General features: G+C 38.3%; 1 protein-coding gene across 2 annotated transcripts in view; it reads right to left on the bottom strand.

The window, feature by feature from the left end:
* Positions 1-16,973, bottom strand: part of VEPH1 (ventricular zone expressed PH domain containing 1) — a 248,514-nt gene extending 231,541 nt beyond the window's left edge. For both annotated transcript variants that reach the window (XM_061167858.1, XM_061167857.1), the window contains exon 1: positions 16,836-16,973. In XM_061167858.1, the coding sequence (XP_061023841.1) occupies positions 16,836-16,973 (138 nt within the window). The remainder of the gene's footprint in view (positions 1-16,835) is intronic.
* Positions 16,974-17,427: the final 454 nt, after the last annotated feature.

The raw sequence follows: 17,427 nt of genomic DNA on the forward strand, positions 1-17,427 counted from the left end.
GGTAGGTATGTCAAATGAAGGAAAAAGGCAATGAAAAAGCCATGCATTGGGCTGCTCCAGGTCTGCTCATCAGAATGGATCACTCCCATTCGGCACAGACACTACACCCCCACACTAGCATCCATTAACCTGCTAGTCACCCTTCTCTGTGCTGTAAGCAGGCTTCAAGGAATGGCCCACTGGCAAAAGGGAAGGTGGAACATTGGAAATAAAGTGGTCAGTGGTGGAAAGAGTGGATTTGGCATGGAAGTAGAGGTTTGAGTGAGAAGAAGGAAGGCATCTTATGGCAGAAGACTGGCCCTCCTTTAGAGAAGTATAAATAGTGGTTAAGAGCATGGGCTCTTGGGTCAGACTGCCCAGTTCAAAGCTATGTTCGGCTTTTATCAGCTCTGCATGTCTGCATGCTCAGTCTTGGGCAATCGCTTATCTCTGTGTAACTCAGTTGCCTGATCCTTAAAATTGGAATGTTATTAATACTTACCTCCTATGACTGTTGTGAGGATTAAATGAGCTAACATACAAGAAAAGGATTTACAATAATACCTGGCACATACTAAGTATATATAAAGGTTAGCTATTACTATTTTTATTACTTCTCTTAAGGATACCAGAACCTTGGGTTTGTATATATAACAGACAATCTTGGTTTTATAACTTACAGAGAGTTATAAATGTTTCCCTCTATGGTTACAATATTTATACATTTTTCTACAACCACTAAATAATAGCACAAAAAAGACCACATAGTTACTCCCCTCTCATAGTCACATTCTACATTGGCATCCATACTAATAATCCTCTATATTTGCATCACTCCTTCCACTTTAAAAAAACCACACCTATACACAACCTTATTTGTTTTATCATTCCAAGAATCTCCAAAGTCAATACACTAACAATAACAACAGCAACAAAATCAAATGCTGTCCCAGATATGATAATACCACTGGGGCTCCCAGCAGAAGCAAACATAAAATTACTTTGAGGGACGAAACACTCAACCCTCAAGCCACTGGGTATTCACACAAGTAAAATGTTTATTTAAACACAACTGCAAAATCCAAAATCATAAAACACTCAAGGAAATAAGTCATTATAAGCATATCAACAGATGAAATTTAGAGCAAAAATTCAAAAATTTCAGGTAATAAAATTATTGACCTCAAGTTATGCAATTATATGTTCAGAATGATTCACTGTATAAAGAAAAATTATTTTTATGAGAGAAGACCAAGTCACTTGAAAAAGGACCTGAAAGATGTCAAAAAGAACCAAACGAAACTTAGAAGGAAAGCCAAATGAAATTTGGATGTAAGCTAAATTCCAACTCCAAAAGACTGAATGGATTGGAATTTAGAACCAAGGAGACAAATCAACCAAACAAACAATGTATATTCTATAGAAATGGAAAATACAAAAGATCAAGAGACATAGAGTTACAAAACATTTTTTTTTCCTGTGATAAGAAACTTTAAGATCTACTCTCTTAGCAACTTTCAAATATGCAATATAGTATTATTAACTTCATCATAAGGGAAAAAATTTGTAACTTTGATGGTGATGGATGTTGACCTATTGTGGTGACCATTTTGAAATATATACAAATATCAAATCATCATGTTCTACACCTGAAAATAACACAATGTTAATGGCAACCCACTCCATTATTCTTGCCTAGAGAATCCCATGGACAGAGGAGCCTGGTGGGCTACAGTCCATGGGGTCGCAAAAGTCGGACATGACTTAGCGACTAAACCACTACCACCATCACATGTCAACTATTCACAATTAAAAAGGAAGAGAGAGATGGAGGATAGAATAGTACATAAAGGATATGAGGGCAACGTTTGTTGTCTGCTTTATTTGCCATTATATTCCCAACATCTAAAATATTGCTGGAAGATAATAGGTACTCAAAACATATTTGTGGGATGCATAAACAGGTAATTAAGTGGGATTTCCAGAAGGAGAGATTAAATGGAAAAGGTACTATTTGATATAATATTTAACAACTTTCAAAATTTGATAAAAGGCATTAAATTCAAAGCCATGAAATGATGATTAAGTAGAAATATACAAATACAACCACATTTAGACACATAATAGTAAAAACCTATAACATCAAAGACACAAGGAAAATGTTAAAATAGAAAAAAGTAGACTATGCATAAAGGAATGACAATTAAATTGACAGCAGATTTCACAGCAGCAATAGTAGAGATTACCAAGGAGTAAAAGGCTACCCATCTAGAAATGTATATCCAGAAAATTATTCAAAATCAAAGGCAAAATGAAGACAAAAAGTCTAGAAAACAGAAAAACATTGAGAAAATTTGTTACTAACAGAACTTCACTGAGGGGACTTCAAAATGTATACTTCAGAAAGTAGGAATTTGGATTCAGAAGACAAAAAGAAGGAAATAATTTTTTAAAAAGGAATGGTGAAAAGCAATCTATAGATTCAATGCAATCCCTATCAAGCCACCAATGGTATTCTTCACAGAACTAGAGCAAATAATTTGACAATGTGTATGGAAATACAAAGAACCTCAAATAGCCAAAGTAATCTTGAGAAAGAAGAATGGAACTGGAGGAATCAACCTGCCTGACTTCAGACTCTACTACAAAGCCACAGTCATCAAGACAGTATGGTACTGGCACAAAGACAGAAATATAGACCAATGGAAAGAATAGAAAGCCCAGAGATAAATCCACGAACCTATGGACATCTTATCTTCGACAAAGCAGACAAGAATATACAATGGAAAAAAGACAACCTCTTTAACAAGTGGTGCTGGGAAAACTGGTCAACCACTTGTAAAAGAATGAAACTAGAACACTTTCTAACACCATACACAAAAATAAACTCAAAATGGATTAAAGATCTAAATGTAAGACCAGAAACTATAAAACTCCTAGAGGAGAACATAGGCAAACACTCTCCAACATAAATCACAGCAAGATCCTCTATGACCCACCTCCCAGAATATTGGAAATAAAAGCAAAACTAAACAAATGGGACCTAATGAAACTTAAAAGCTTTTGCACTACAAAGGAAACTATAAGCAGGGTGAAAAGACAGCCCTCAGAATGGGAGAAAATAATAGCAAATGAAGAAACAGACAAAGGATTAATCTCAAAAATACACAAGCAACTCCTGCAGCTCAATTCCAAAAAAAAAATAAATGACCCAATCAAAAAATGGGCCAAAGAACTAAACAGACATTTCTCCAAAGAAGACATACAGATGGCTAACAAACACATGAAAAGATGCTCAATATCACTTATCATCAGAGAAATGCAAATCAAAAACCACAAGGTACCATTACACGCCAGTCAGGATGGCTGCTATCCAAAAGTCTACAAGCAATAAATGCTGGAGAGGGTGTGGAGAAAAGGGAACCCTCTTACACTGTTGGTGGGAATGCAAACTAGTACAGCCGCTATGGAGAACAGTGTGGAGATTCCTTAAAAAACTGGAAATAGAACTGCCATATGACCCAGCAATCCCACTTCTGGGCATACACACCGAGGAAACCAGATCTGAAAGAGACACGTGCACCCCAATGGTCATCACAGCACTGTTTATAATAGCCAGGACATGGAAGCAACCTAGATGCCCATCAGCAGACGAATGGATAAGGAAACTGTGGTACATATACACCATGGAATATTACTCAGCCATTAAAAAGAATTCATTTGAACCAGTCCTAATGAGATGGATGAAACTGGAGCCCCTTATACAGAGTGAAGTAAGCCAGAAAGATAAAGAACATTACAGCATAATAACACATATATATGGAATTTAGAAAGATGGTAACGATAACCCTATATGCAAAACCGAAAAAGAGGCACAGAAATACAGAACAGACTTTTGAACTCTGTGGGAGAAGGTGAGGGTGGGATGTTTCAAAAGAACAGCATGTATACTATCTATGGTGAAACAGATCGCCAGCCCAGGTGGGATGCATGAGACAAGTGCTCGGGCCTGGTGCACTGGGAAGACCCAGGGGAATCGGGTGGAGAGGGAGGTGGGAGGGGGGATCGGGATGGGGAATACGTGTAAATCTATGGCTGATTCATATCAATGTATGACAAAACCCACTGAAATGTTGTGAAGTAATTAGCCTCCAACTAATAGAAAAATTAAAAAAAAAGAACTGCCATATGACCCAGCAATCCCACTTCTGGGCATACACACCGAGGAAACCAGATCTGAAAGAGACACGTGCACCCCAATGGTCATCACAGCACTGTTTATAATAGCCAGGACATGGAAGCAACCTAGATGCCCATCAGCAGACGAATGGATAAAGAAGCTACGGTACATATACACCATGGAATATTACTCAGCCATTAAAAAGAATTCATTTGAATCAGTTCAAATGAGATGGATGAAACTGGAGCCCATTATACACAGTGAAGCAAGCCAGAAAGATAAAGACCAATACAGTATACTAACGCATATATATGGAATTTAGAAAGATGGTAATGATAACCCTATATGCAAAACAGAAAAAGAGACACAGATGTACAGAACAGACTTTTGGACTCTGTGGGAGAAGGCGAGGGTGGGATGTTTCAAGAGAACAGCATCAAAACATGTATATTATCTATAGTGAAACAGATCACCAGCCCAGGTTGGATGCATGAGACAAGTGCTCGGGGCTGGTGCACTGGGAAGACCCAGAGGGATGGGATGGAGAGGGAGGTGGGAGGGGGGATCGGGATGGGGAACACATGTAAATCCATGGCTGATTCATGTCAGTGTATGACAAAAATCACTACGATATTATAAAGTAATTAGCCTCCAACTAATAAAAATAAATGGAAAAAAAAAGGAATGTGAGAAAAGAAGCAAGGAAACACTAGGTACTCAAAATAAGCTTTGGCTGAATTTAAAAAAAAATCAGTAATTTTAAAGAATAGTTTTGAAGGCATTAAACAAGGTAGCACAAATGTGCTGCTTAAGAATATGTAAGATGGACATGAAAGTGTTCCAAGTTCCTTGTGAAAATAGGAAAATAGAGCTCTTGCATAACTTTAGACAAATTCATTGTAATTCATCAAATGTAAAAAAAGTGTCTAGAAGACCCACCATTATGAAGAAAGAGAAAAATTTGCCATTTAATTTTGAATTATATCATACCTTAAAGAAAATTGTATGCACGACATGAATTCATTTCTTTGCAATTTCTTTCAGACTAGCACTTTCACACTTTTGGGCTTCCCCCATGGCTCAGCGGGTAAAGAATCCACCTGCGATGCAGGAGACACAGGAGACTCTGGCTCAGGAGGATGCCCTGGAGGAGGAAATGAGAACCCCTCCTGTATTCTTGCCTGGGAAATCCCACGGGCTACAGAGTCAGACACGACTGAGCAGCGACTAAAACACCAACAACAAGCTATTAGAAGGGTTCCTGGAACAAAGCAGGTGCTACTTAAGCATTAGCTATCATTATGTACACAAATAAGCCATAAACTTTGCTACAAAGCAAGTCAACCATTTCCAAACAACTGATATCATGCAGTTCACATTCTTTGACTACAGTGCAGTTAAATTTTAACTCAACAACAGAAGATTACAAATATTCTCTGAGGAATTAAACCACAAACTTCTAATTTATGTGACAAAGAGGAAATCACAATCAAAATAAAAATTTAGAATTCATAATGAAAATATTATGTCTCAAAACTTTGTAGGATGAAGCTAAGCAGTACTTAACAAGAAATTTGTGGTAAATCCTGAAGGGGTTGGGAGAAAAAGCAGAATACAATCCAAGAAAGAACAGAAAGGAAAATCATAAGCACTACAAAAGAATTTGGTCAGATAAAAGATCCTACAGATGATTAATAAACTAAAAGCTATAAAAAAAGACAAAACTGAAAATTTTGATGAAAGACAATAGTGAAAAAGAGCATTTAAATACAGATGCAGTCAAATACAAAAAATAAGAATAACACAAACATTTTTATGCCAATAGATCTGAAGACTCAGATATGATGCACAATTTTCTAGAAATTATATTTTACCAAAAGTGACTGAAGCAAAAATTCTTTAATTTTCTTCAAAGAAATTGAATAAGTACCTTAAAAATCTACCAAAAAAAAAAATAAAAACCAAACCAACAAACAAAAAACTTCACGGTGCCCAGAGGATTTTATCACTTTCTAAAGGAAATCAGTCCTGAATACTCATTGGAAGAACTGATACTAAACTCCAATACTTTGGCCACCTGATCCGAAGAACTGACTCGTTGAAAAAGACCCTGATCCTGGAAAAGATTGAAGGCAGGAGGAGAAGGGGACGACGACAGAGGATGAGATGGTTGAATGACATCACCAACTTGATGGACATGAGTTTGAACAAGCTCTGGGAGTTGGTGATGGACAGGGAAGCCTGGCATGCTGCAGTCCATGGGACTGGAAAGTGTTGGACACGACTGAGTGACTGAACTGAACTGATGGGATCAAGAAATAGATCATCACCATCTGATAAAATTGTTGTAAATCATAGAAATGTGAGACATTTCCCAATTCATTTTGTGAGACTAGTGTTTATACCTTGATATCCAAGCCAGGTAAAATTAGTAGAAGAGAGGGTAATTATAGGCCAACCTTACCATTCCAAAAAAGTGTTAGTCCCTCAGTTATGTCTAACTTTGTGAACCCATGGACTGTGGGAATCTGCCAGGCTCCTCTGTCCATGGGATTTCCCAGGCAAGAATACTGGAGTGGGTTGCCATTCTCTTCTCCAGGGAATCTTCCCAACCTAGGAATTGAACCCAGGTCTCCTGCAATGCGGGCAAATTCTTTACCATCTGAGCCACCAGGGACAAAACTCTTTTGAAAATATCAAATCAAATCAGGAAATGTATTAAAATAAATGTAAAATTTTACTTTATCCTAGGAGCACAACAGTGGTTTTATATTTAAAAATCTATTACTGCAGTTTACCACATTAAGAAATTAAAAGGGAAAATAGGATTATATTAAAAAAGCACAAGAAGCAGTTAATAAACTTCAACAATTCTTAGAAAAATAGGAATAAAAGGAAACCTTTTTAATCTGACAAAAGGCATTAACCAAAAGCCTGGAGCAAACATTATACTTACACTGAAAATTTAGAAACTTCCTTTTAAAGAAGGAGAAAAGCATATCCACTATCCTCATTCTATTGAGCATTGTTCTCAAGAGCTAGTCAGGATGAGACAGAGAAATCAAATAAAAGCCATAAGAATTGAAAAGGAAGAAATAAAACCATCATTATTTTAAGATAATGATTGTATATATAAAAAGTTCCAAAGAATTTGTTTCTCTCTTCTTTATTTTTTATTTTTTTCATTTATTTTTATTAGTTGGAGGCTAATTACTTTAAAATATTGTAGTGGTTTTTGCCATACATTGACATGAATCAGCCATGGATTTACATGTGTTCCCCATCCCGATCCCCACTCCCGCCTTCCTCCCCACCCCATCCCTCTGGGTCTTCCCAGTGCACCAGCCCTGAGCACTTGTCTCATGCATCCAACCTGGGCTGGTGATCTGTTTCACCCTTGATAGTATACTTGTTTCAATGCTATTCTCTTAGAACATCCCACCCTCACCTTCTCCCACAGAGTCTAAAAGTTTGTTCTGTACATCTGTGTCTCTTTTTCTGTTTTGCATATAGGGTTATCATTACCATCTTTTTATTTTTATTTATTTATTTTTTTCTTTTTTTTTTATTATTATTATTTTTTTTTCCAGTGGGTTTTGTCATACATTGATATGAATCAGCCATAGATTTACATGTATTCCCAATCCTGATCCCCCCTCCCACCTCCCTCTCCACCCGATTCCTCTGGGTCTTCCCAGTGCACCAGGCCGGAGCACTTGTCTCGTGCATCCCACCTGGGCTGGTGATCTGTTTCACCATAGATAGCATACATGCTGTTCTTTTGAAATATCCCACCCTCACATTCTCCCACAAAGTTCAAAAGTCTGTTCTGTATTTCTGTGTCTCTTTTTCTGTTCTGCATATAGGGTTATCGTTATCACCTTTCTAAATTCCATATACATGTGTCAGTATGCTGTAATGTTCTTTATCTTTCTGGCTTACTTCACTCTGTATATTGGCTCCAGCTTCATCCATCTCATTAGGACTGGTTCAAATGAATTCTTTTTAATGGCTGAGTAATATTCCATGGTGTATATGTACCACAGCTTCCTTATCCATTAGTCTGCTGATGGGCATCTAGGTTGCTTCCATGTCCTGGCTATTATAAACAGTGCTGTGATGACCATTGGGGTGCACGTGTCTCTTTCAGATCTGGTTTCCTCGGTGTGTATGCCCAGAAGTGGGATTGCTGGGTCATATGGCAGTTCTATTTCCAGTTTTTTAAGGAATCTCCACACTGTTCTCCATAGCGGCTGTACTAGTTTGCATTCCCACCAACAGTGTAAGAGGGTTCCCTTTTCTCCACACCCTCTCCAGCATTTATTGCTTGTAGACTTTTGGATAGCAGCCATCCTGACTGGCGTGTAATGGTACCTTGTGGTTTTTGATTTGCATTTCTCTGATGATAAGTGATATTGAGCATCTTTTCATGTGTTTGTTAGCCATCTGTATGTCTTCTTTGGAGAAATGTCTGTTTAGTTCTTTGGCCCATTTTTTGATTGGGTCATTTATTTTTTTTTTGGAATTGAGCTGCAGGAGTTGCTTGTGTATTTTTGAGATTAATCCTTTGTCTGTTTCTTCATTTGCTATTATTTTCTCCCATTCTGAGGGCTGTCTTTTCACCTTGCTTATAGTTTCCTTTGTAGTGCAAAAGCTTTTAAGTTTCATTAGGTCCCATTTGTTTAGTTTTGCTTTTATTTCCAATATTCTGGGAGGTGGGTCATAGAGGATCTTGCTGTGATTTATGTCGGAGAGTGTTTTGCCTATGTTCTCCTCTAGGAGTTTTATAGTTTCTGGTCTTACATTTAGATCTTTAATCCATTTTGAGTTTATTTTTGTGTATGGTGTTAGAAAGTGTTCTAGTTTCATTCTTTTACAAGTGGTTGACCAGTTTTCCCAGCACCACTTGTTGAAGAGGTTGTCTTTTTTCCATTGTATATCCTTGCCTCCTTTGTCGAAGATAAGGTGTCCATAGGCTCGTGGATTTATCTCTGGGCTTTCTATTCTGTTCCCGTTTCTCTCTTCTTTAAAAATTCCTTTCTTGGACTCCTTATTTTTTTTAATTACCACTCCATTTCCCTACTCCTTTCAGTAGGAAAATGCAGTGTCCACAGTTTGTTTTCTTCAAATCTCCTCCCATTCTGTGCCAACCCAGCTTTCACTCCTGTCTATCCAATGATAATGCATTTGTCAAGTTGCAGGGACCTTCATGTGCTAGAATAATGGTCAGCTTTCAGTCCCCACCTCACGAGACCTATCGGCAGGGTTTGGCATCACTCTGTCCTTGATAGTGTCTCCACTTGGCTCTCAGGACATCAAGCTCTTCTGACTTTCTTCCTCCTTCTCTGAGCCTTTCTTCCTCCTTCTCTGAGCCTTTCTCCAGTCAACTTTATTTGTCCTGCTTCATCATTTTCTTGATGTTTGAGCACCAGGCTCAGTCTTTGGACTTGCTTCTTTTCTGTCTACACTGACTCCCTTGGTGATCCTATCTAGTCTCAAGGCTGATGAATTCCAGAATTAAAATATCCAACCCAGACTTCTTTCCTCACCTCCAGATGCATACATCCAAGTGTCTACACTTTATCACCACTCGGATGTCTGACAGCTCAGACTTCATGTGTCTGAAGAACCCTTGATACTTTCTACCCCTCCCTCAAATCTGTTCTTTCCAGTCCTCTCTATTTTTCTTAACAACAACTGTATCATTCTAGTTTTCAGGCCCCAAATCTTCGAACCCTCCCCACCTCTCTCTTTCTCTCTCTTTTTACATGTCACACCCATATCAGTGAATCCTGTTTGCTCCATTTTCAAAACATATCCAGAATCTGAACACTTCTTATCACCTCTATTACTCCAAAAGTCTCTGTTGTTTCTTATATCCAGATTATTGTAGAAGCATGTTAATTGGCCTCCCTGTTCCACTTTGGCCTTTTTTGCAGACTCTTCTCAAAACAGGAAAAGTGAAGGTAGGTTGTATTACTTCTCTGGTCAGAATTCTCCAGCTCTTCGCCCAAGGTCCTAAGTGATCCAGCTGCCTTTCCCTTCTGACCTCATCTATGATTTTCCCACTTTGCTTCTTCTGCTAATAGCACACTGATGTCTTTTCTGTTCCTCAAAAACTTTAGGCTGTCCTCAACCGAAGGACCTTGGACTTGGTGGTTCCTTTACCCAAAATGATTTCCTGAAGGTAACCACAGGTAATGCTCCTTCATCTCCTTCAAGTTTTGCTTAAATGTTAGCTTCTTAGTATGGCCTGTCTTGCCTGCCCTACTTAATTATTTTCAAAACTCTAATCTTATGTTCCCATTCTTTGTTTTATTATTCTGCATATTTTCTTATCCTCTTCTTATATACTATATATTTTCCTTATTTATTTTATTTCTGTCTCACCCAATTAAATATATCATGATGGCAGGTTTATTTTTGTCTGTTTCGTTTACTCCTATGTCCCAGCATGGAAGTCTCTAGCACATAGTAGGTGCCTAATAAATATTTGTCGAATAAATGGAGAAAATTACAGGCAATAAGAGAGTTGAGGGAGCTTATTGGACATAATATTACTATACAGTGTCATTTATGCTATAATCTTCTCAAAAATAGTTGGAAAACATAATTATTAAAAGGGTACCATTTATAACTTTGGCTAAAAATATAAAATATTTATAAATTTTTAAAAAAATATATAAGACTCAAGATCCTTGAGGAAAAAATCTTAAAACCTTATTAAAAGATATTGAAGAAGATCTAAATAAATGGACAGATACACAGTATCTAAAGATAAAAAAAATAGTACCATAAAGTTGTTAATTTACTTCAAATTAATCTATAGATATAATAAAATTCCAATCAAGATACTGACAGAATTATTCACAAAACTTGAGAAGCTTATGCAAAATTATTAAAGAACAGAAATGAATCAAAGAAGTTTTAAAGAAAGACTTTGAGGGTACTTGCCCTATTGGACATCAAAATGTTACAGTAAAAGGCAAGCTATACTTGAGGAGTAAGAGGCGTGCAACATGCACAAAGGACGTACTTTACCGAAAAGGAAATTTAAATGCAAATAGCAAATAAACACATGAAAAAGTGGTCAGGCTCCTCAATAATGAAAGTACTCCAGATTAAATATCAATCAGACACTGCTTCACTTAAACAGACAGAAATTTAAAAAATCTGATAAAAGCAAGTATTGATCAGGAAATAAACCCCCTGAAACTCTTATACATGACTGATCAGAGTGTAAATTGGTGAAACCGTATTGGAGAGCAATTTGGTGGTTTATCAGAAAATTGAAAGTATATGAAACCCTAAAATTAGTTGTTTCACTACTGATTGTGTACAACAGATATTAAGCAGAGCTGCCACAATTGTTAATTATAAGGATGTTCACTGTGGCACTGTTAGAATAGTGAATATCCATGAAAAGAAGCCTGGGTAAGTAAACTGTGGCATGGTCATGTGATGGAACACTCTATTGCACTGAAAACAAATGGATTGGGACTACACATACTGACATCGATAAACCCCAAGGACATAATATTGAGCCTTACTACATCATTTATATAAAGTTTAAAAACATGAACTACAATGCTATAAATCATTATTGAGCCATGCATATGTAGCAAAGAAATAAAAACACACATGGATTAATATCACAACAGGATATTGGTTACCTTAAGAGAGGAAAGGGAGGAGTATTGAAGGGGAAGAGAGAAACATGCAGGTGACAACAATTCTGTTTAATTTCTTAAATTGGGTGATTTTTGTGTACTTAACATTTTTTATTGTTAAAAAAAATTGAAGAGAACTGGAAGGTGGGTAGATCAACTAGGTATGAGTGGACATCAAAGGAAAGGTGGTGTTGAGGGTGTGAGAAGAGGCTAAGTGGACAGGGAGATAATCTGACCTGAGGAATCTGGAAGGAAAACCTAGTAGTAGAAGAAATGAATTGTTAGGTAAGGGTATTCTAGAAAGGACTTGAAATGAAAAGACAAAACTTAAAGGCATATTTGGGAACTTAGAATTCTGAATAAGTCATTTTCTCAAAGCAAGCCTAAAGATAAAATATTTTCCAGCTCTGTTTTGGAATAACTGATGCATGGACTGCAGAGCAGAATCTAGTGATGTTCGATTTTTTTGTGAGTGACTTTGCGGGAAGGACTAAAGGCTTGCTTACTAAATGTCTAGATTATACAAAGCTGGGAATGATAACTAATGTACTGGACAGAATCATGGTTTGTTTGTTTGTTTTTTTCTTTAATTTGGCCACATTACTCAGCATGTGGGATCCTAGTGCCCTGACTAGGGATCAAACTTGGACCCTTGACAGTGAAAGTACAGAGTCCTAACCACTGGACAACCAGGGAATTCCCAGAATCATAGTTTTTTCAAAGGTATAGATATTCTAGAATGAGACAAGAATATTATTTCAATGGTTTAAAATGTGACATAATATACTTAACATTTTTTCAAGTTGTCTAATTTCAAGTCTTGGTTCAACCTGAGGGTCTTTGCATATCACAGGATAAATGTGGCCAACTGCACCATGTTAAAAGAAGCTTTAGAAAAAAGCATCTGACTAGTATCAGCAACTATTTCAAACAATTGGTTCAAGTAGCAGGCATGATAAATTACAATAATAAATATAAAAGATTCCAGGGGAAGGTACCCAGAATGCTGAGAATGTAGACAATCTTTGGGAGCTACAATGAGGCAGCCTCCAAGAGTCTGGAAAAGAGATTGCCCTGTGAGGATTAGACAAACCACCCTGCAGGCTAACCCAAGGCACAACCTGTACATGGGTGACTTTACAGTTGAGTTAAATACAATCTCAGGGAGGTAGGGCTGAAATATGATTAAAATACAGGAGGAAGAAGCCTAGTCAGTAACAGAGACAGACTAAGTAAACAGACTTAGCGAGAACAGCATCGAACACACAAGAATTCTGATGGACATGCGTTATACTTTTCATTATAAATCACTAAGTCAGCATGCTATTTTATATTTCTGACAGCATGATTTAAATAGCATTTCTCATGTACTGACAAAATTGTGTTTTCAGACCAGAGGCTGGTGTAACTTTTCTCTGCTACAGGGCCTTCCTCTGTCAGGGGAAAATATAAGGACAGTAAGGATAATCAACTGGGAAGATAGAAGCCAGAGGTGAGACTTGATACCTACCTGCATGTGTTTAAAGTACTTCTTGTAGCAACAGAGGTTTAATTCTCTTGATTGTTAAGGGCAGAGACCAGACTAAAGGATAATAGACAGAAAATATTCACAAAGAGAAAGATTTTATTAGACCAAAAGGAAGAACACAGTAACAATTTCACCTTCCAACAGTAGAACAAGCTATCTCTTTGTTAGGATTCTTTGATCATAAACAGCAGAAAAAATCTGGATAACTGAAGCAAAATAAATAAAATAATTAAAAGATAAGAGGTGGCTGACAGATTTCAAGGGGAATTTGTAGTACTTAGCCTTAGAAAGGCAATGACTGAGGCAGCTACAGTCACAGAAGAGCAGAAAGTGAGGACTGTCTCTTTGGAATACCATCATCATAATAACTCACCCTTTGCTAATTTCTTTCCTAGAATCATTGGGAAAGAAAATCTGATTGGCATATCTTGGGTCAGGTGTCCCCCATGCTTGCTTTCCCCCTTCCCTGGCAAGGGCAAGGTAGAGAACCTTGATTCAAGACCCCATCAAGGAAGGGTTCATGCAATGGAAAGGGACAATTTACTGAAGGAAAATGGAGAAGCAGGAAAAAGAAGTCAGAAACCTAGCATGTTCTCATCATTGCAAAAATAGAAGGAGAGGCCACCTGGTTGTCAAGAATCCTAAAGAAGGGATTTCTGTGCTGGAAGGAAGTTGGAAAAGACAATTTAGAAGGTCCCTTTCAGTTTTATGTTTATAAAGAGGAACTGATGCAAAGAAGTGAGTCATTTGAGAAGACCCTGAGGCTAGGAAAGATTGAAGGTGGGAGGAGAAGGGAAGGGCAGAGGATGAGATGGTTGGATGGCATCACTGATTCAATAGACATGAGTTTGAGTAACTCCGGGAGTCCGATAATGGACAGGGAGGCCTGGCATGCTGCAGTCCATGGGGTCACAAAGAGTCGGACACAACTGAGCGACTGAATTGAACTGAGAGGTAGAATTGATAACTGAGATGCAAGGTCATTAGGAAAGGTCTAAGAAGGAATATTTAGTGGGTCTTGATTATAAGGGAAGGATGGGATGCAGCTACAAGGAAAAAACCACAGAGTAGGCACTGTGATTCAGGGCTCTAAGTGCTGGTATTAGTCACTGAATGTCACAGTCACTGAGGCATCATGGAAAAGGCATGAACAATGGAGAGACATGTAACAAAATCTGGCTTGGGAAATTTAAGCTGGTAATTGTTAGTAGATTGAACTAGAGAAAGGCAAGGCCAAAGGCAGGGAGATCAATTGGTTTGAAAGCCTAAGCCAAGATGATAGCAGTGGGAAGGGAACAGAAGGAGCAGATGAAGAGGCATTTCTCAGGCAGTGCTACAGAACTTACAGGGAAAGGAGAGAGTGAGAGAAAGAGGTCAAGAATGCCTCCACGTTTCAAACCTGGAGATCTAGGGGGAAGGTAGTATAAAATGAAGAAAGGTGATAACTCCATTTGAGGTGATGGATATCAATCAGTGTGAGCTTGAAGTTTAGCAAGAGATGTGAAGGCTGAAAACATAGATCTGGGATTCCCCTATGTAGAGATCGCATTTGAGGATATATGAATAGATGACTTTCTATAAGAACAGACTATAATGCAAAAGGGTAATTAAGCCTTTTTGGAAAGAAGCAATCACGAAGAACTAGACACACTAGAAATTGTTTCAGGAACAATGAAACTTGAACTGGCTTTTAAAGGAAGGGAGGAGGGAAGGAATGCTAACAGGGACATATTTTTAAGTAGAATCGATAAGCAACTTAAAAACTGGATTGATCAACATGATCCCTACATTTAAAAACTGGCAGGTGGATTCTTTACCACCTGGTACAGACAGAACGGAAGAAATGGGGTGTGACAGAAGTTAGTAAATGAGGATCGCAGGAGAACCACTAGCTCTCCAGACCTACTAGTCTGGTTGGGATGCTGAGTGGAGGGCTTAAAGGATGAACAATGCTCTTGAAGACAAAGGAGGTACCAGCCATAATGGTTAAAAGTGGGGACACATAATAGAACTCCCCAGTCCTAAAATTCTGCATTTGTCATCTGTGAGACAAAGCAATTGATGAAGAAACAAAAGAAATCACTGACACTAGTGACCTCTAGTGGAAACAGGCTTCAGGGAAATACAGATACAGACATACGTATTTGTATACACATGCATATACACATTTTCTATTAGATGAAATCAGTAGTATATTCAGACAATTTCTTTCCAGAGGAATGTGAAGGAAGGGGTTGCTGGAAATAGCATGCACATCCTACCCAGAAAGTGGAAATGTACCAGAGAAATACTTTGTCTTTTTTTTTTTTTTTTTTTGAGTCAGACTAAGTTGATTAATTTTCTGGACACATAATTGCTGTCAAAGACCTTACCTGAGAAAAGAAGACTGTTTAGGCAATGACTTCACTGGTCACTGGGGGGACTTGGCATGTTAATGGCAGCCAAAAAGAGACATGCTGACAGATTTGAGGAGGAAGCTGCACCGGTTGCTATCATGCCTTTTAAACATCTTTTCATTATGATATGGAAGAAAGCTGTTATCTCTGAAATATGTACATATTTGCTATTCAGTATTTTATGGCTCAAGTCCAGTCTCTTTCCTTTGCCTGGTACATGTTTGTGCCAAGTGTTGGGAAAAGCTGTTGAGCTGAGAGGATGGGAGGGGATGCTAGGTGGTCTTGGCCTTTGAAATGGGACCAATCTCTAAGTACAACCAAGAAGGTCAACATCAAGCCACCTTGGGCACGCTATAGCCACTCTCTTTGAGACGTTCCTTCAGGATATAGAATCTTGACATTGAGGAGAAGTGAAAGAATGGGAGGGTTGATGGAGATTTTAAATTTGTCTGATCACAATTGGGGTCTAAATGGGTGAGTTGAATTAAATGGGGGGATATAGAAAAAAGAGCAAGGAGAAGGTTAAAAAATGGAGATTATATGGAAGTAAACAGAATCAGCATTATTAAGCTCTGGGCAACTGTCACTTCTGGCAGTAGAGTGATGGCTATCCTTGTCTCATGTTGCCTGCATGGCAGGCGGTATCATCTTGCCTTCTTTCATTATTCAGCTCCCACCCAACACCCTGCTTTGCTTACTGATGCTCCCGTGCAGCTTCATGGGTCTGCTTGTCCTCAGATTTGCTCCCTCTCATCTCCATGTCAACTCAAGGATACAGAGACAACTTTTAGACAATCTTTTTTTTTTCTTTTGAGAATTCCACTCTGGCCTGCAATTTCCAGAGTTCTGGTCTCCATGAATGGACAAAAGGTAGTCTGACTGCCCCCTCCCCCTCAAGTTAAAGACTTCCCTGGTGTTATTTCTTAGATGCCAACTAAACCACAGGGCAGAGTTAAGGGAGCCCAACCTGAGTGGTCCTTCCTCTTTCCTCTGCAAAGATCTTTTCCCCCAGAATATGTACAACCATTTAGCTCCAGGATAGATTGTTTTCAGGGACCTAATCTACAAGCTAGTTTACTTACTGAAGATGAGCTAATGATTTTGATTTGCTCCAAAGCTTCTGTCAAGCCGTCTTCAATCTCAGAGTCCTCTAAGGAGAAGAGGTCTCCGGCTCGTGAAAGGTCTTTTTGTCCCAAGACCAGTTTGAACAGTTGATGCATGCTGAGGGGTCTGATGATCAGTGGACTGCCTGCAGGCCCAGGGCCATGCATCTCAGTCAGCAGAGGTTAGTGAGACCAAAATATGTGGCAGGCCATAGACTTCATATTCCTTGAAAGGTCATTTTTCTCCAGACTTTGAGGTTTTCTTTGACACTCTCTGCAAGAGAAACAAATGACACAAGACAGCCATTAGTTGAATGTCATGAGCTCAGAATGTGAATGTGGTGCCCAGAAGACAGAGAGGAAAAGAAAAAAAACATTTGGAAATGTGCATGGAACAACAGATTTTGACTTGATGACCTTCAAGAGAACCCTTTTCTTATTTTGTCTCAAAAAGCCCTGTCAAAGATGATTCTATTTTTCCAGAATTTAAGTTGATCCCTTAAAAAGCATCTTTTTAAGAACCTACTTTTCTCCTTTCTATATCCTTCTCCTTCTCTTCCTGCCACCAGGA

Source organism: Dama dama, chromosome 19 (genome assembly GCF_033118175.1).
Source record: "Dama dama isolate Ldn47 chromosome 19, ASM3311817v1, whole genome shotgun sequence".
Lineage (NCBI taxonomy): Eukaryota > Metazoa > Chordata > Mammalia > Artiodactyla > Cervidae > Dama > Dama dama.